The sequence below is a fragment of the Halichoerus grypus genome, chromosome 2 (assembly GCF_964656455.1).
Source record: "Halichoerus grypus chromosome 2, mHalGry1.hap1.1, whole genome shotgun sequence".
Taxonomy (NCBI): domain Eukaryota; kingdom Metazoa; phylum Chordata; class Mammalia; order Carnivora; family Phocidae; genus Halichoerus; species Halichoerus grypus.
In genome coordinates, this window is record NC_135713.1 from 95,420,485 (window position 1) to 95,441,525 (window position 21,041).

At 38.8% G+C, this 21,041-nt stretch overlaps 1 protein-coding gene across 3 annotated transcripts in view; it reads right to left on the reverse strand.

The window, feature by feature from the left end:
- Positions 1-21,041, reverse strand: part of IQGAP2 (IQ motif containing GTPase activating protein 2) — a 287,293-nt gene that overhangs the window by 51,502 nt on the left and 214,750 nt on the right. For 2 of the 3 annotated variants that reach the window (XM_078067166.1, XM_078067165.1), the window contains exons 15-19: positions 20,382-20,549; positions 17,687-17,829; positions 15,638-15,808; positions 3,210-3,293; positions 1,975-2,046 (exon numbers count right to left, since the gene is read on the reverse strand). In XM_078067166.1, coding sequence (XP_077923292.1) covers positions 1,975-2,046; positions 3,210-3,293; positions 15,638-15,808; positions 17,687-17,829; positions 20,382-20,549 — 638 coding nt within the window. The remainder of the gene's footprint in view (positions 1-1,974; positions 2,047-3,209; positions 3,294-15,637; positions 15,809-17,686; positions 17,830-20,381; positions 20,550-21,041) is intronic. The other variant, XM_078067167.1, reaches the window with a different exon arrangement.

A 21,041-nucleotide genomic window follows, 5' to 3' on the forward strand; every position in this document is an offset into this window, starting at 1 on the left:
TGCAAAAGAATGAGACCAGTCATGATCTTCCCAAGGCCCATCTATTCCACGATTGTAGAATTCAGAACTACTTAAGAACTGTCAGTATTTAGGAATGGACATTATTTAGGGGCACTTGGTTGGCTCAGGTGGTGGAGCATATGACTCTTGATCTCAGGGTTTTAAGTTCGAGCCCCGTTTGGGTGTAGAGATTACTTAAAATGTTTTTTTTTTTTCATTTTATATAAAAGAATATTTTAATTCTTGTCCTTAGGAACTACAAAGACTACACATGATTTGGAAATGAGACTGTACCAAACAATGGCCAAGGAAGAACCATCCACTCTATCCCTTGTCTTTGGTCTGGTCACTCAGAATTTTAATTAATTAATTTATTTATGTTAGAGAGAGAGAAAATAGCAGACTCCCAGCTGAGCATGGAGCCTGACGCGTGGCTCGATCCCACCACACTGAGATCATGACCTGAGCTGAAATCAAGAGTCAGACGCTCAGCTAGCTGAGCCGCCCAGGCGCCCCTGGTCACTCAGATTATGTTATCAACTGTTGACTGTGTTGCTTGTCACCTCATGTTATTTTCATCTGTGTATTCACCATAGTCTCCTTTCCTTTCCCCATAAATTCGGGACCCCATTCCACATACTGATATACCATGGTGATACACCATGCCTGGTTGGAATACTGATATTCTATGCCATGTTGTCTTCTGCCTGACATCACCCATTTGGTGTGCTTCACTCTCCCCTGACCGCCGCATCTCATTCGCTGCTAGAGAAGATACTGTGACTGGGTTTTCCCCTCCCACCTGTTTCATGATGGGGTCCCGACCCACTTGCTCAAGTAGCTGCACATGGTTCAGAGATCTTTCAAGAACCAAGTTGCTGGCTATTTCAGACTCATGTCTTACAAACTCATGCAATGCCTCTAATACAGGTCTCCAAAACATGGCTTCTACTGGTTTTTCCTACAAGCTAGTCTTTGGTCTTTCCCTAGCGAAGGACTCGCGGCTCCCTCCCTCCCTCACCGGACACTCTCAAAAATAAAATCTTTTTTTTTTAAAGAACAAAAACTATTTAGAACTGGCAATATTTAGAGGGAGTGTATTCAATGTTTATTTTTTGCATTTTCTTTGCAGAGAAAGGGTCAGCTAAGTTAGCTAAAAGTATTGACAAGATTGTATGGGACTGTTTATAAAGAGATCTAAAAGGGAAAAGAATTTTAGCCCCAAATTTAGATGATTCAATCTATGTTCACTTATCTGTTCTTTAAAGATCCTGAAAAAAATTCTTCCTGTGGGCCTCTATTTAAGTTTATCAGTTAGCAGTTAGAAAAGCTTTACGAGCAGTGCTGGAAAATTCTCATCTGGAATCTTTTCTCTTTGGCATTACTGGTCCACATCCATTTCTTCTCACACATTTCCTATGCAGTCCTAAATAGTGAAGTCTCACTCTGAACATGAGTTCTGAATAAAAAAAAGTAAGCCTCCAAATATTATCACTTTGAATTCTTAAGACCTGTTGTTTCCTCCTACTGTTCATTCCCACCATTTAGCTCTGGACTTTTAAAAAAAATATGTTAGGTTACTGACGTGTAGATTGCAACTGTCCATCCAACTAAGTGACACTGATGTTTTAGAACTTGAGCCAAAGGCAGCTGGGGAGATATGAAAATATCACTTAACCCAATTAAAAGCTTTGGTGTGTGTCTTAGGACAAAAGGAAGCAAGTGCATGAAAAAAATTTATGAAAGAAGACATTTCATTTTCTCTTCCTGAACTGACAAAATATTCTATTTAATACAAAGACTAGATAGGAACACCATGCAGCCAACATATACAATATACTAACAGTCTTCCACTGGGTTCTTTTCTAAAAACATTGCCACCATTTAATAGAAATCATTCAATGTTAACATTCAACAAAGCATTCATTCAGCTCATTCTCAACCACGGTGAAAATCCACTTGCGTGTCTCTTACATGATCTCTGAAATACTGCAGTCGTGCAAGGTATATCCTCCGTGCTACTATCATCCGGAACCAGGACTGAATCTAAAAAAGAGTTAAATGGAGAAACCAAGGCAATTACTAAACAACCTTTAAGCTTTTCACACAGTCTTTCTAAAGATAACATTGGTCTTTTGATAAAAAAGTAAAAGTGAGCAGCCCACCAAGTAATTAACATCCTAAGCCTCATCTTCATCTCCTACTTCTTTCACTGCTTTTTTCCTAGGGCTTCAAAGCATTTTATACCTTTTGGTGGGGAAGGTAATGTAACTTTGTACCATTTTGCTTTCATCTCAATAAATAAAAACCAAGAGGGCAAGGCATTTTGCTGACAGTTGCAATAGGTCAGGGAATCAAAAACCAAGTCCAGGGTTTCTTCCAGCATCTCTTAAAAGGCATCCAGGATCCTTTAGGTCCTTACAGGAAAACATGTCCAGAGTTCTCATGAGGGGCCAGTTGGGACCTACAGTTGTCCGAGACAACAGGCTTGTGATCCATGGCAAGCACAGCACATTACTAAGGAGCACAATGGATCTAGATGATGTTATTCAATGCCTTCACAGTTTAAAAAGTCTTTTGAATTAATTTCATTTGATTCCAATCTCTCTCCAGCCCTGCCATTCCAACTCTAATCTGGACTTCCACATTGTCTGCAAGTTCATTTCTGGGCAGTCCTCTGGTTTTTAGCACTGGGCAGTGGGTACCCCAGGGCCTTTTCTTTTTCTAAACTCAGAGCCATCAGCCTGGATCCAGAGCTGGGTTAGACCTGCTCACCTCCCACATACAGGCCCTAATTTAGTTCTACTTCTTCTTGTCACTGGTTTTACATTTGCCTAACAACTAAAGTTTTGTACCGTTAAGTTTTGTAAATATTATTAGCAAATATGGTAAGATGCATGTGAAATAACACTGTTTTCCCCCAGAGCTTAAATAATCATTTTGGATTTCTTAGAGAAAGAGCATTTACAGGTTATGAAATACTTGCACATTTGATTCTCAAAACCACGTAAAGGACCTGAGCCAGGTACGGTGTTTTAACAGACTTGAAGATGATCAGCTGAGTAATGGACATGGGACTCAAACCTGGGACTTAATTCTGACTTCAAGACTCTTATGTATTCTTTTTATAATCTGTATTCCAGGAGCAAAACTAAAATGAAGAGAAAGGTTTAAGTCAAGCACTGGATAAGGTAGGAAGGGATATTTACCTTCACAATGGAATCAGTATTATCAATCAACATTTGCCGCCTGCGCGAATATGCTTTCCGTTGTTTATGTCCCTTCCAACAAGCCTGTGGGAAAGATCAAGTAACAGAATTACTTATGTGTAACAGTTTCCCACTTAATTTTAGAAAGCACAAGAACAGAGTACATCTCAGGAGACACTGAGTTGGAACACTGCCAGGGGCCCTCCCTTCCAAATAGCATGTGGACACCCTCACTGGGAGGTGGACATTATATTGAACAGCATGTACAAGCTCACAGCTTATCCCAAACTTGGGAAAGTACATTTACCAGGTAGAAGCCCAGTTTCCCATTTGAAAGCTTAATTTTACCAAGGCTCTGGGTGACAAGAGTAATAATAAAATGGAATTGCTCTGAAACATACAAAGAGATGAACTGAGTATTGCTATCATGTGGTAACAACAGAAGATGCTTCAAAGTAATGACTAGTATCTTTACTCCAGCAAGTACCCCACCATGGATGGCCCAGACCAAGGAAGATAAATGCTTGACTAATTTGTAACTCTGGATCCCTGAAAAAAGGAGTGCTGTGATTGATCATTTATTATCTTTATTTCTACATAAAGTTTGGTGATGTTTCATCAACAAAGCTTTACTAGGTTATCACCATTAAAGAGAACTTTTATAGGCGACATTTACAAAAACTAGACACAAACTGGTATCTTTAGAATGATTAAATACAAAACTAATTTAAATTTATTCCAATTCATTTTTGAGAATCTTTTTATTGAAACTTAACTTTGTAACTCACTTCAATTCTCTGGTTTTGTTTTCATGTTAGAAATGAAATATAAGTTTCTTGTTAAAAAGGACTAATACAAAAAATCAAATTATTTTTATAAATTTCATGTCTACATATGTCAATCTACCTCATCCATTCTTTTTAAAAAAAGGCATGTGGAATTTTATTACCATTTAAAAAATATGTCTTGTAATGATTCAAAACAAAATAGTACAGTAAAAAAATGATCAACTAAGCACTTGTTCCAGACTTCTGCTCTCAATTAAAATCCTTAGAAATGACAAAGTATTTTAAAAAATACTTTCTTCTTTTTGAAATAATTAGAAACTCACAGGAAACTCCAAAAATAATGGAGTTCCCCTAATGGTAACATCTCACAAATAGGCTTTTAAAGCTATTCACTATAGTGTTAGAAAAGAAAGCATATGGATCAATAACTCTGAGGGATCCTGGAAGACAGAAGGTAGCTGGAATTGGACTTCAAGAGGAAACCACAGAACCAACATCTACAAAAATGTAAGACCATCTACAAACAACGTAGGATGGCTATAACCTTGAGGGAGCCTCAGGCAGCACTCAGAATAACTTTGGGTAAGTTGTTACCTTATCCACTTGTCAAGCAGTGAATAAAATAGCAAAGATGGGAGAGTGGGGTTCAGGCAAAGTACAAAGGAATACAGCCTTTTTGAGGGAATTTAGCAATATCAGATTTAACATTATTTAGTCTTTCACCAAGTATTTCTAATTTTCTTTTATCTAGCCTAAGAAAGGCATCACTACAGAAGAAATATATGTAAGGGTTTTTGCTGCAGCATGGCTTGTAATACTAAACATGTGCATAGAGCAGAATCTTTACAAATGGGGAAACAGATCAACTGCAATTGCACTCCTAGTGAGGAATGCTACATGGCAGTTACGAAGAATGAAAGAGGGTCACATATATTGACTACAGCAATGTTCTGTATCTTGAGGAACAACAGGATCTCCAAGATACAATGCAAAGAAAACAAGGAAATTGTAGTTTGCCACAAATACTATGATATGACCTGTTAAGAAAAAAAGAAAAACATAAATAATATCTATTTCTATGCAAAGAATCTGGACTCAATGCCTAGAAAATGATGTACTAGGATATAGTAGAGAAAAGGTGTAAGGTAAAATATGCCTATGTACCTACCCCTACTTTTGTAGCTACTCTACAAAAAAACTATTAATTTTTTGCTATGTATTCTCTGAAATGGGCAAACATAGGGATATGCATATATACTCTTATTGTAAACAACCTTGTACACACATTATTATGTATTTTGTATGGATTATTCCATCAAGATAGGTTTAACAGATGGGGGATTACTGGCTCAATAGTTGATATTTAAAATGGATAGCTACTGTCAAATTGCCCTCCAAAGAGTGTATGATAGACAGTTCTTTCCCCAGGGTTTCACTGAACTGACAAAAATGAAAAAGATTGATGCTGTCCAAATTGACTGATAAAAACTGCGCTTCATTTTTATTTATACTTTGATCTCCAGCAAACCTTACTTTCCTGCACATACCTACCCCATTTATAATACAATTGTATTTTGTCTATATACATTTTAGTACCATATAAGACAGTGTTAAAATTTTTACTTCAACTGTCAAACATAATTAAAGAAATTCAAGAGTAGAAGGAAAATATGTTTACTCACAATTTTACTTTCATTGTTTTTTTTTCTTCCTGGTTTTCCAAAATTCTTTCATCATTTTCTTTTTTGTTTAGAGAACTTTCTTTGCTATTCTTTTAGGGCAGGTATGCTAGTGACAAGTTCTATTAATTTTCCTCTTCATCTGAGAATGCCTTGATTTCCTTTTCATTCCTAAAGAATATTTTCGGTGGATAACAAATACTTTGTTGGACAGTTCTTTACTTTCCATGTTGTGCCATTCCTCCTCATCTCCATAGGTCCTTATGAAAAATCTTCTGTCATGAGAACTGTTTTCCCCCTATAGCTAAGCTGTCATCTCTATTTCATTGTTTTAAAGATTTTTAATTTTTTTTTTTTGTTTTCAGAAGTTGGATGCATCTTTGGGTACATTTTTTTGACTTTATCCTCTTTGGGGTTTACTCGGCTTCTTGAATCTGTGGTTCTGTGTCTCTGACCACACACAGAAACTTTTCAGACATTATTTATTTCAGGCTTTTTCAGTACTTCCTCTGAAACTCTGATGACACAAACATTCAATCTTTTTTTATGGTCCACAGATGCCTTGAGGCTCTGTTCATTGTTTTTTCAATCGTTTCTCTCTGTTGTCCAGATCTAGTAATTTCTATCATTCTATTCTCTAGTTCACTAATTTGGTCCTGTGTTCCTTTCATTTTGCTGTTGAGTCCATCCATTCAGTTTTTTATATGTTGTTCTATGTCTTAGTTCTAAAATTTGTTTTTTTTCCCTATCTTCTATTTCTTTGTTGAGACTTTATATTTTTTCCTTTGTTTCAAGTGTGTTCATAATTGCTTACTGTAAGATGGCAGCTTTAAAATCTTTGTCAGCTAAATTATAACATCTCTGTCATCTGTATTGGCATATATATTTTTTAAGATTTTATTTATTTATTTATGTGGGGGGGGGAGAACATAGAGGGAGAGTGAGAAGGAAAAGCAGACTCCCAGCTGAGCAGAGAGCTCAACATGGGGCTCGATCCCAGGACCCCAAGATCATGACCCAGACGAAGGTAGACACTTAACTGACTGAGCCACCCAGGCGCCCCCGTATTGGCATCTATTAATTGTCTTGGTTCTTGAAATGTTTATTATTGTTTGAAATGTGGACAAATCGGATTATTATGTGATGACTAATAAGACTCTGGATCTTATTTAACCTGTTCTAGGTGGTTTTCCCTGACATTGTTCTGGCAAGGGAAGGGGGTGGTGGTGCTGCCTCATTACTGGCAAGGAGGGGTGGAAGTTCAGGTTTTCTACCTAGCCTCTATTGATATCTGAGGTGGGGGCTGCTTATTACTGCTGCATGGGAGCTAGGAGCTCTAACTACGCCCCAAGGCTGTGCCAATTCCACTTTGCCCAGGAGGGCTGTGTTACTACTCCTCATGTGCCTTCCACTGATAGCAGAAGGCTCCGGCAGGTGGCCTCATTACTACTGGGCTGTCATCAAAGTCCTGACTTTCCACCATGCCTTCTTTGACACCATCTAGCAAGGAAAGGGAGGGCTGCCACATTACATTTGTGGGCATGGAAGTTCAGGCTCTGTGGGTATCTGGGTACCTTGTTAGAGTCTACTATGGTGGAAGGCCAAGCTCTCGACTTTGTGGCATGAGTGGTATGGGGTCACAGTTTTGTTTGTTTTTTTTTTCCTGCGCTGTTTGGCTAGAGTAGAGTGGTTATTGTCTAAAAGTTTTGTCTTTCTGGGCTGCACCTTTCCTGGTCCTTTGGCTACAGATAGCAGGCTTTTGTTGGAGTTTCTGCCTGCACCCACTGGCATTTCCATTTTGCCAGCCTCTGCAGCAACAAGTCGGAGATATATGAAGCTAAAAGAAAACCACAGAACTCACCTCCATGTCCTTCCTTGGGTCTCAAGGTTCCCAAGCCTGTCTGCCTTTCCCCTCTCCATTTTTCACAGTGTTATGTTCGTTTACAAATAATATCTGGGGCTTTTAGCTGTACTTAGAGCAAAGAATAGGGAAAAGTAGCTGTATTCTACATTCCCAGAAGTGGGAGTTAAGCCCAAATAGTTTTTAAGTACCCGATGTTTTAGAGTTTCCTGAACTATTAAGGCCATATGAATTTATTCCTTGACAGATTACAAGATTAAAAAAATCAGAAATGTAAAAAGTAGTTATGATTCAAGAGGGCCACCTGAAAAATTATTAAAACTGAGTTCTTCCAGGTGATTAGTTATAAAATGTATATATATACTTGATTAATTTTCTGCATGTGAAAAATAAACAATACAACAGAAAAAAGATGACATTCATGATAGCAAAAAATAACTAATGGAGTAAACCTAAGAAATAGGAATAAATTTAATGCTATATGGTGGGGAAGATTAATAAATGGAGAGATATACTGATTATGGAACTGGAAAATTCATTATTGTAAAGATGCCAATCTCCTCGAATGAACTAAAACCTCAGCGTAATGATTACAGAAAATTCAGGAATGGGTCTGGAACTTTATCAGTTGCCTTTGCACTAACTATTGAAATGAGCACGTGTTTTTCTCTTTTAAGCTATTATGATGATAAAGAATTATACAGGAAGGTAAATTATTGAGGATTTAAAACTGGAGTGAGCTTCACAGTGTTCTCAAACTGTAATATGTATACAAAATCATCAGAGGGTCTTTTTAAAATGCAGATTTGAATTTAGTGGGTGTGGGTGGGGGTTCCAGGTAATGACAGTGCTAGTATATGCTCTACACTTCAAGTAATAAAGATCTAAGCAAAGATAAAGGATTTTTAGTTGATGGCCCATTTAGAAAATGCCACCATGGGATCTCTCGGTATGGCATTTCTGAGATCATTGGAAAAACTGATCTCTGATGTCATCAACAACTGCTTGCAAAAGTGTCCTGATGGCTATAGAGACTAGGGGGAGGGGACCCTAACTGTGGGTTACTGGATTCCATGGCAAGTTAACTAGTAACACATTCATTGTGATGGGTCTCATTGGTGCTTCCTGTTTTTGTGGGTAGCACTTTTAAAGCACAGAAATGTGAAAAAAAAATATATATATAAATATAAATATACCCCATTTTTAAATCCAAACTGAAAAGCAAATAAGGTATTAGTATTAGCTCAAGTTCTTCCTTCTGCTTTTCTGGAATTATCTAAACTCCAGAAACACTATTAATCTTATTAGCTCAGATTCACAAACCTTCTGAATAATCTGTCATAGTAAAGGCTGATGGGAATATTGATGCATTCTTATATTGGTAGAATGAACCCATTTGTCCATTCTGTACTATTTTTTAATGTACTAAGGATTCAATGCTCAACAACAGGATTTTCCTGGAGATTTCATTTTGTATTTCATCTCTTTATTGATTATGTAGATTTCTCTGGAATCATTCTACACTTATGAGTATTTTTATTGTTACCTTCCCAAACCAAGGCAACTTTGCTGGGTATAGAAATTTTGGTCTCTAGAAGTAGAATACTATATGGCTCTTATTTATCAAAATTACACATTCTTTTTCAGTTTGTAAGTTTTTGTTCCACCAGAACTGGCTTTTCTTATTCAGTGCTACTAGAACTCCTGTGCTAGGCCATGAGATTGCAGGCTTTTCTTTAAAAAAAAAATTTTTTTTATTAACATATAATGTATTATTTGTTTCAGGGGTACAGGTCTGTGATTCATCAGTCTTGCACAATTCACAGTGCTCACCATACTATAGTGGTGGTATAGTGGTATGGACATAGAGGTATGTCCCTCCCCAATGTTCATCACCCAGCCACCCCATCCCTCCCACCCCCCCCCCACTCCAGGAACCCTCAGTTTTTTTCCTGAGATTAAGTGTCTCTTATGGTTTGTCTCCCTTTCTAGTTTTGTCTTGTTTCATTTTTCCCTCCCTTCCCCTATGATCCTCTGTCTTGTTTCTCAAATTCCTCATATCAGTGAGATCATATGATACTTGTCTTTCTCTGATTGACTTATTTCGCTTAGCATAATACCCTCTAGTTCCATCCACGTCATTGCAAATGGCAAGATTTCGTTTTTTTTTGTTTTTTTTTTTGATGGCTGCATAATATTCCAGTGTGTGTGTGTGTGTGTGTGTGTGTGTGTGTGTGTGTGTGTTATGTGTATACCACATCTTCTTTCTCCATTCATCCGTTGATGGACATCTAGGCTCTTTCCATAGTTTGGCTATTGTGGACATTGCTGCTATAAACGTTGGGGTGCATGTGTCCCTTCGGATCACTACACTTGTATCTTTGGGGTAAATACCCAGTAGTGCAATTGCTGGGTTGTAGGGTAACTCTATTTTCAACTTTCTGAGGAACCTCCATACTGTTTTCCAGAGTGGCTGCACCAGCTTGCATTCTCACCAACAGTGTAGGAGGGTCCCCCTTTCTCCGCATCCTCTTCAACATCTGTTGTTTCTTGACTTGTTAATTTTAGCCATTCTGACTGGTGTGAGGTGGTATCTCATTGAGGTTTTGATTTGGATCTCCCTGATGCTGAGCGATGCTGAGCACTTTTTCATCTGCCTGTTGGCCATTTGGATGTCTTCTTTGCAGAAATGTCTGTTCATGTCTTCTGCCCATTTCTTGACTGGATTAGTTGTTCTTTGGGTGTTGAGTTGGTAAGTTCTTTATAGATTTTGGATACTAGCCCTTTATCTGATATGTCATTTGCAAATATCGTCTCCCATTCTGTCGGTTGTCTTTTGGTTTTGTTAACTGTTTCCTTTGCTGTGCAAAAGCTTTTTATTTTGATGAAGTCCCAATAGTTCATTTTTGGCCTTGCTTCCCTTGCCTTTGGGGATGTTTCTAGGAAAAAGTTGCTGCGGCTGAGGTCAAAGAGGTTGCTGCCTGTGTTCTCCTCAAGGGTTTTGATGGATTCCTGTCTCACATTTAGGTCTTTCATCCATTTTAAGTCTATTTTTGTGTGTGGTGTAAGGAAATGGTCCAGTTCCATTCTTCTGCATGTGGCTGTTCAATTTTCCCAACACCATTTGTTGAAGAGACTGTTTTTTTCCATTGGACATTCTTTCCTGCTTTGTCAAAGATTAGTTGATCATAGAATTGAGGGTCCATTTCTGGGTTCTCTATTCTGTTCCATTGATCTATGTGTCTGTTTTTGTGCCAGTACCACACTGTCTTGATGATGACAGCTTTGTAATAGAGCTAGAAGTCTGGAATTGTGATGCCGCCAGCTTCGCTTTTCTTTTTCAACATTCCTCTGGCTATTTGGGGTCTTTTCTGGTTCCATACAAATTTTAGGATTATTTGTTCCATTTCTTTGAAAAAAGTGGATGGTATTTTGATAGGAATTGCATTAAATGTGTAGATTGCTCTAGGTAGCATAGACATTTTCACAATATTTTTTCTTCCAATCCATGAGCATGGAATGTTTTTCCATTTCTTTGTGTCTTCCCCAATTTCATTCATGAGTATTCTATAGTTTTCTGAGTACAGATCCTTTGCCTCTTTGGTTAGAGTTACTCCTAGGTATCTTATGGTTTTGGGTGCAATTGTAAATGGGATCAACTCCTTAATTTCTCTTTCTTCTGTCTTGGTGGTGGTGTATAGGAATGCCACTGATTTCTGTGCATTGATTTTATATCCTGCCACTTTACTGAATTCCTGTATGAGTTCTAGCAGTTTTGGGGTGGAGTCTGTTGGGTTTTCCACATAAAGTATCATATCATCTGCAAAAAGTGAGAGTTTCACTTCTTTGCCGATCTGGATGTCTTTTATTTCTTTTTGCTAATTGCTGTGGCTAGGACTTCTAGTACTATGTTGAACAGCAGTGGTGATAGTGGACATCCCTGCCATGTTGCTGACCTTAGGGGAAAAGCTCTCAGTTTTTCCCCATTGAGTATGATATTTGCTGTGGGTTTTTCATAGATGGCTTTTATGATATTGAGGTATGTACCCTCTATCCCTATACTGTGAAGAGTTTTAATCAAGAAAGGATGCTGCACTTTGTCAAATGCTTTTTCTGCATCTATTGAGAGGTTCTTGTTCTTTCTTTCATTAATGTATTGTATCACATTGATTGATTAGATTGCAGGCTTTTCTAATTAGATGCTGTTTATTAAAAACGATTATGGGTATAAAGTTGGAAGAAAGGAGTTATTGATGAAAATGCAAAAGGAGACAAAATTTTAAGCCATAAAGCCATTCACAAGCAGCTTTTTGCAGACAATTAGAGACAGAATGTGTCTACAGAAGTGTCAATCTCCTTCTCTGACTGGTATCAGAACATGTGGGAAAATTTATAACAGCCATCTTTTTGTTATTTTTTTTTCTTACCATAAATATATTTTCTGTGTAATGCATATTTAACAAAGTACTCTTTCAAAATATCTAGACCTCAGAGGCTACTGCTCTGTTTTACAGATTTTATAATTGTCAATCTCTAGAAAATTTGGCTTGCTAAATTGGTTGCCTTGCTTGGTAATTGGGCATCCGGGACAGTAATATTCAAATTACCAACTCCAACTTCTGAAGCACAAATTCTTGTGTGGTCTCTTAGCCAAGAAAGCCCTCAACATTGATCTCTTTTCATTCTTGGCTTCAAGGTAGAAAATCCACTGATCTTCTAGAGTAGTCACTTACATTAAACCAACATGATGAAGAACTGTCCCACCAGTCCATCCCCTTCCTCCCCACCTGCAGACTCTCCTGCTGCTCCGGGCCATCTGAAAGTTGCTTCAGAGAAGCTTGCTTCTCTTTCTGTGCCAGGATGCTTGTGGCACTCTCTGAAGTTCAGTAATTCCCTAATTCCCAGGGCTAAGTTTGGGTGTTTGTCACTATTATGATTTTTCCTAAGAAGTGGCATTCCAGCATTCCTCAGTTCAAGGAAAAAAAACAAAACCAAACCACAGCTATCTATTTTTCCCCATTCAGTTTTGCTGATGTCTTCCCGTATCATAACAGCAGTCTCAATGTTGGCTCTGTTATCTGTCCTTGGGGCCATCAACTCCTCATATCTGACACTACTGAGCACCTAAGGGCTGCACATTGTGCCAAGTCTGTTATGTTAATGATCCCACTTGATTCTCAGAGCCCAGCCACAAAATGAGTATTATCATTTTCAGATGAGAATGACATTTCAAATGATCTACTCTTTTCCTCAACTTTGAGAGTTTTCTCAAGCTTCCACATGCTGCAGTTATTCTCAGTGTTGGTTGTGCATTCTGCAGTCGTGAGTTCATTTACATTCTATAATGTCACTATTTCTTTCTCCCTCTTTCGATATCAGTTGTCTTTCGACGTTTTGTCTTGTTTCACTAAGTCCATGTCTTGTTCAATTCCTTGAAAGCATGAAAGAGCTTCAGCATAAAAATTCTTCTGTCTCCTGGACTAAGAGTGTCCTTAAATATTAGTTTACTTAATTTATATTTACAACTTATATTCATTTTCCTTTTTTTCGAAATAAAATACTACTTTTTAAAAAAGATTTTATTTATTTATTTAATTGCCAGAGAGAGAGACACAGCGAGAGAGGGAACACAAGCAGGGGGAGTGGGAGAGGGAGAAGCAGGCTTCCCGCGGAGCAGGGAGCCCAATGCGGGGCTCAATCCCAGGACCCTGGGATCATGACCCAAGCTGAAGGCAGTCGCTTAACCAACTGAGCCACCCAGGTGCCCCATAAAATACTCCTTTTTGTTTGAGATTATTTTCTGGCTCACTCATTTGTAAATGTAGACATTACTAGGGCCTTCTCACTGCTCAAAAATAGTATGGCTTTTTCTCTCTCACTGCTCTCAAGAGATTCTCTGTCTCTCTACAGGGAGAGAGATAGGACACCTTACCTTACAGGGGGAAAATCCTATGAATGACAGTGACTTTCTCATGAGACACCTTGGGTACCTTCTGATATATTCCATAAGTACTGAGACAGAGGACTGGCTAATGATGCCATATATTCTCTGTACTACTATTCAGTTCTTTGGGAGGAGACCGAGGGTGGTGGAGCTGGGGTGTGGCTACCCTCAGCCTGGGAGCCTTCTCTCTGAATTTGTTAAGACTACTGTGTCTGGGACTCATTCAGCCAGCTAGGAAGATTGAGCTCTTTTATGGAGCTCTTTTATGGAAAAGTCCTCACATTTCAGATCATTCCCCTAGTTCAGGGTAGATTGGCCACACTGACAAAAAAATGAGAGTAGCATAATACCCTTTGGTTCATGGTCTTCTGGTTTTGTGGGTCAGCAAGTTTCCGCTGAATATGTATTCATCTCTAGTCCATAGCTTGGGCTCCCTAGCCCCGCATTGGGCTCCCTGCTCCGCGGGAAGCCTGCTTCTCCCTCTCCCACTCCCCCTGCTCTGTTCCCTCTCTCGCTGTCTCTCTCTCTCTCTCTCTCTCTCTCTCTCTCTTGCAATTAAATAAATAAATAAAATCTTTAAAAAAAAAAAGTAGTACTTTATTTCGAAAAAAAGGAAAATGAATATAAGTTGTAAATATAAATTAAGTAAACTAATATTTAAGGACACTCTTAGTCCAGGAGACAGAAGAATTTTTATGCTGAAGCTCTTTCATGCTTTCAAGGAATTGAACAGTTTTTTTTCCTACCATAGAGTAGGAAAAAAAAAAAGGAAGGAAGGGCGACTTCACAGTTCTATGGCTTCTTCTTCAATATTATTGGCTCTGCTAAGATGGAGGAAAAAAGGCTCCAGATCATTGCTTCTGCCCTTCTCCCAAGCCCTCTCATGACTTCGGCCCTGGGTCCCAATATCAGATGGATTTTATACCAGTGTGCTCCAAAGAATGTTCTCCAAATACAATACAGCTCCATGCCCAAGAGTGGACAGCTTAGGGTTGGTCCAAATTGTGTCAGGTTGGCTGACAATCTATAATTCTGTGTAAAATTAGAGCCTTAGCATCAGTGTAGAGGATCTTATCTTCAGGCTTTTTTTTTTTTCACTTCCTGTATGTTTTGCCTACCATTTGTTTAAAGAAGAATAAAGTGGAAAACTTACTGGTTCAGCTAATAAAAATTCTTTGTCAGGCTCATGAAAGAAATTTCTTCTAAAAATTAATCATTTCTGCCTTCTAACATCTTAAGTTCTGAACAAATCCAAATATTTGAGCACCTATCATACACAAGACACAAGAATATAAAAATTTAAAAAACTTATTTCCTGTCTTGGACAATATTATAGTGAGGTGAAGGAAGCAGGTAAGTACACCAATGATCACAAAAGAGGAATCTTCAACTTAAAAACTTCCAATGTGGGAAATTTCTTAGTTATTGGCCAATGCAAAAACCCACCAAATGCTTCCCGTCAATAATAGTATCACTTTGGATGCACAAAAAAAGACACATAGTCCTTTGGAAGCCAGCATGGTGGTTGGTAGAGGGTGGTAGCGAAATACAGAGGAGAAAACATCTAAATTTGGCCAGTCCCTCTCCTGGCAACCAGAAAGTTCAGAGTAGTCATGCAAGCTTAAGAACAGCTCAAAACCAACCAGTCAGGAAAGGAGGATTTCTCCTGCAGGCCTAAATGAAGAGTATGTAAGGGAGAATATATTCTTGGAGAGGCTAAATCCATTTCATTAGCTCTTCTGTTCTTTCTGTCTAGAAGAACACAGACACAGGTGCCACTCAACATCCATTAGCCACCGAAAACCAATTCATAAAGCACCCGATTTAGAAAGTAGATGACACAAGGAGATCCAGCTTCTTAGAGAAACAGGATTTCAACTCCGATCTGAGGAGTCCCTCTGGCTCCGGCTAGGTTGGTGGCAGGCAGACCTTTGCGAGTCCACAGTGCCCCCGATGGTCTCCAAAGGTGAAAAATCATTTAACGTCTCTCCCATCTCTGAGCCTTACTAAAGCAGATTTGGGGGCAATGATTAAGGGAGAAATCTGCAGTCAGATTTGTTAATTAGAATGCTGGTAGTTGACTGTCATACTATCAAATGAAGCATCTTCAGGGGATAGGACAGTTTGCTGTAATTAGTGGTAGGTGGTTCACATACCTGTATTTTGACCACATGCTTTTCTTGTTCATACAAATATGATTTCCTAGCTTCGTACTCTTTCCTAAGAAGGGATCCTGCACTTGTGGCTTGAAGGCGAAGAAGCAAATCATCAGACGCAGACCACATCTTCTTGCGAGCATAATCTGTTGTGACTTTCTCAACAATGTCCTGGCAAGAGATATTTCTTATGGTTACACTTCACACATCAGGTGAAAGGAGCATAGAGAATAGCGTCTGGAGATTATATCTCTGAGAAAACGATATGGGTAACTCTTTCTGGCCTGGTTTAAAAACAGATTTGACCAGAGCAAAGGGATGGACTGGCTTAGCTTCTTTCTAGCAACGTGCTTTTGGAATCCTCTGAACTTGGTGCTGAGGTGCTCTGAGAATTTGGTTGAGTGATCTCAGGATCTGGAGGCGGAGGTGCCGGCAAGGACCAGGTGTGAGGCCTGAGCTCCAGAATGTAAATGGGACAAGGATGATTACAGTATGAATATGCATATGCATCACCTCCTCCCTCGCCAGGGCTGCCAAGGAAAAGACTGCAGTGGCCATGAAGTCTTCTGGCTCCTCTGCCCCCTTTTTTGTCCAGGCCAGAGTAGGCAGACCTCTGCAAAGAGCCAGGGGCTCAAAATAAACTTGGGGGAAAATAAAAGACTTGGGGCAGAAGGAAAGGGGGTGGGAGAGGAGAGACAGGCACTACCATGACCAGACAGGGGAAACTCTGTCTGAATGAGAATGAATGAGGGAAAGGAGGAAGGGGGGACTGTGCAAAGTCTTTATGTGGATTACAAAATGGGTTTGCTTTTTATGTTCTTTGAGAGATGCCAGCCAAGACTGGACTCACTTCCACGGCTGATGCTCTCATCCGGAGTGACTGCAATCAATGGGTGGCTAATTTAAAAAATTAACACTGACATCATAAAAAATGCTTAAAAACCTTCAAAAGAAGACATTTTCACATTCATGAAATCAGTACTTTTAGATTGTCTAGAAGAAATAATTTTTTTAAACAGTGTAGATCTTCCACTTTTTAATAATCCTAATAGAATGATGCTCAATTTCACAAAGTTACTCCTAAGGCATCTTTGGACGCCACTGGAGCTATTGTTGGCTCCGAATTATAACCCTTTGATGCTGCTTCTTCACAGTTTGATACGTCTTTTCAACTACAGCATCTGGTTTTTACAGTTTCATTTTTCTACAAAGTAGCACTGATAATGCACTGCCACCTTAGTATTTTCTTGTAAACTGTGGCAATCTTGAATATTTGAAATTAGTTAATTAACTATCTTCTTCACTGTCTTCTTGTCATTCAGGAGTTCTGGTGGCACTCTCAGCCCCAGGCCATAGATTTTTCTCGGAGTTCTAGCAAATATACTGGTGATTCCATCCACAAAGTTGCTATACTGCAGTATCTTTGATGCTCGTGACTTTTAACAATTTTGTAAGACCTACATTTGTGTGTTCGTTCTTTCTTTCTTTCTTTTTTTCCGAAATGGGACTAAACTATTATTAGTATTTTCTCTTTGAACATACTACAATGCATGGATCAAACAGCAATAGTCACATCTTGTGGGTCCAACTTTGGTCTCAAGTCCAAAGCAATCTTGTGAACATCTTTTCAAGAGTATTTCCCCCCAGAAAGCATTACTGACTTTTTAAAGGACATACATGTCTCTGTGGTAGGCTGTGAGGGGGAAAGAGATAAGACTTTCCAAATACTGACAACCAAGAAATTATTACTAACTGAACTTTTGGGTCAGGGCAAACCTGAAGATTGATTTCTTAGGATCATGTACCATTCCAAACAAGCTACGAAGCTTTCTTCCCCTTGATCTGTCTGGTGGTAGTATGCCAACACAGAAATAATTGTAAAAGTTAGTAGCCACGCAACCACATCCAACTGCATTCATGAAGACTTTACTCTATGTCCAGCCTTCGATAAATCCGTTATTTCCTCCCATCACTTCCATGATTCAAAAATAGAAAAGCAATCACACTTATTTTTTCATAGTACAGTTTCATTAAACACGAACCTCCTACCTCAATTTCTTTTGCCATGAGCCATGATTCTTTAGGCGAGTATGGTTCAGGTGTGACCCAGGAACTCTCTTTTGAATCGATGTTGTAGTAGTACTCATATTTATCCTGCAGGCTAAGTTTGAGCCATGAACCTTCAGTAGACACTAAAGAAAGAAATTTGTTACATTCTAGAGTGAAACACTGAACCCTTCAACATTAATGTAGTTTCTCCAATACACGAAATAATCTAATGAACAATTTTTCACCAAGCATTCAGATGGCCTAAATAAAAAAAAAAAATGAGAAATGACTCACTAAAATGAGTGAATTCTATGTTTTCAATGGCAGCTCTCAATTCAGCCAAATCAAGAGGAGGACAGAGGGATGTCTAATGCTAGGGCTCTGGACCTCAAACGTCTTGTGAGGATGAGAAGAGTCATAAATGGCCAACAAGAAGGAAAAACAAACAAAGAATATATGTCCCTGGTAGATGTGAACAGCACGAAAAATGGACAGAGAAGACCAATGAGCAAGAATCTTCTTTGCTTAGAAAGTCTTCCAGCAACTTCTCTGAGAAGGAGTGACCTGGAAGGACTGTGACCCATTATTTAGGGAAAGCCAATGATCTTCATTAAACCAATGCAGAAGTGACTCATCTTTACAGACAACTTTATCTAAAGTAAAAACTGGCATATGCAAACACTAAGGTCACTAAGTACGGAGAAGGAAAAATGTACTGGTTTGCCTCACCTTGCTCTACATAACCACACAAAATGAGAAAAAAAAATTGCAGAAAGGACTTAATTTGTGGGGGGGGGGGGATGTACTAGAGAAAAAAATCTATGGCATTCATGGCTTCATTAGTTAAGATGAGTATCTCCTCCTCATGAATCCATGGGCTTTATTTCCTATTTAGAAATCTGTTTATTTTGCTGAATGGCCATGATTCCTGTCCCAGACCAGCGAAGTAAAACAACCACAAAAATAAACATAAAAATGATCTGACCTGGATCAATCTAAACCAACTGCTGTCAAGTGAGCCTCGGAGTAAATGTCTTTATAGGGAAATCGAAGTTCAACTGAATTTCCTTATAGAATATTTAAATGGATTCAAATAACTAAGCAGGGGTAACTTCAAGGCCCTTGAATGTGTGTTGATTCTTTATTTGGTTTTAAGTGCTTCTCAACTGTTCTGTGTGTCACTGCCCAGGAAAAGAGATGTATCTCTTTCCAAATGGGCAGACAGCTGTTATCTGTGTAGAAATGCTGGCCTAGTAGAACATATATTGTACAGTCAAATGAGGATGATCACAAGTAATCATTATGGATCTGAGGTAACTCCTAGGTTTCTGAATTGGGAATCTGGGGATATATGACTACATGCACCAGAACATGGCACAAAGGAAGAGGAGTAGGCAAGGGTAGTGGACAGAAGATTAATTAAGCTTAGGCCAAGATGGACTTGAAACTGAACTTAACCCCTGCATTAGTACTGTTGCATAAGTCTTTTCCCATGAAGGATGAGGTAGGGGACACTACGGTGACTCTGGATGAAGAGATGTGAAGGGAACAGAGAGGAGCTCAAAGGTGAGCAGATGCCAAGTTAGAATGGCCAATAACCCTCCTCACACTTCATTAATGGGCAATTTGCTGAATTGAAGGGTGCAATCTCTGAGTTGGAAATACATCAGATAAACTTAGAAGTACATAGTGTACTATGGGAAAGACCTCCCGTTGAACTAAAAAAACCATTTTTATCCTCCAATTCTACTTCTTGGGCCATTCACATAGCTTCCCAAAGAAGAGTAGTCCATGACCTATGACGTGGTGCAAATAAACACTAGCCTGTGAGTCAGGAGACACTTGGATCCTTGATAGGACATGAAGTGCTCAGTAACAATCTACTAAAGGAACGGTGGACTATCAAAAATTAACCTCTTTGGGTTTGTCATAGTCTCCCTCTGACCACAATCTCATGAATATGTTTCTAAATCTGAAAAATGAGTATAAGGCTCATGATCTCAAAGCTACTCTCCAGAGCTAACACTTCATGGTCTGCCATTGGATTGAACAAGCATAAATACATGCTGAGGTTATTGGTCTGATCCCTTGGAGACCAGTTCATTCTACTTTATTCCACATTTTCAAAATTACTCTTTACTCCTACTTAAGATTGTGCAATCATGTACCATTTGTTTCAAAAAGGATAAAGAGAAATATTAGTGTCAAAATCAGTTTGTATCACTAGAGAAATGGATCAATAAGCAAGCCCTAGATAAAGCAAAATCTCCTTAAATACTGTATTTTCTCAAGGTTATGATAACACCCACGTATAGCCACCAAGTTAATCTGAGCTTTTCAAAAAAAAAACTATGTCTAAAAAAATATATTATTTTTTCTTAAAGATTTTATTTATTTATTTGAGAGAGAGAGAGAGAGAGTGAGCATAAGCCAGGGGAGAGGCAGAGCGAGAGGGAGAAGCAGACTCCCCGCTGAGCAGGGAGCCTGATGCAGGACTTGATCCCAGGACCCTGGGGTCATGACCTGAGCCGAAGGCAGACGTTTAACCGACTGAGCCACCCAGAAGCCCGAGACAAAAAAATATTTTAGAAATGTTCATTTTAAAGCAGTATTTGTCTTAAAATTAATACAATACTACAGACAGCGTCATATTCAAAATGACATTTAGTTGGTGTTAAATGACTAAAAAGCTTACCACTTTTAGATTTGTGCTCTTTTGCCTTTGCAAGGGCATCATAGTACCTGTCAGCACATTCAGGGATTATGTCATTTGTGTTAGACATAGAAGACTTCAAAACAGACAAAATATCACTTGGCTTTTCTTTCTCCAAACACTGATTAACATCGATGACCAGTGTAACCCCTGCATCATGGAAAAAAAAAGTTTCTGTTAATGGTTATCTTCTACTTACCCTAGAGATGCGCAAAGATATAATTCAACCTTTCAGGAACGCATTGGCATTAAACCTTTTTTACCCTTTCAGAGTACGCAACACATATACCCAAGACAGTCACCAACTCACCTACCAGTTTAGGTTGTAAGAAGAACAAGGTCCCACAGAAGCACAGTTTATTAAAAATCATGGTATTACCAGGTTACTCTCATGTGGTGTGAAGACACTAGGTCCTACTCACTGTAGTGATCTCTAAGTGGAGTAAATGCATACCAACAGTAGATATGCAGTCCTTACATAGGTCACTAATCTTAGGAAGACATTTATTTATTTTAGAATAAGTAAAAATCCTGATATTTTCTTGTATAGCACTAGTACACTTCACAAGATTTGTCATTAACCACCTAAACACATGTTCTAGAAAGGCAACAGGTATAGCTGGTGGGCATACACAATCAACT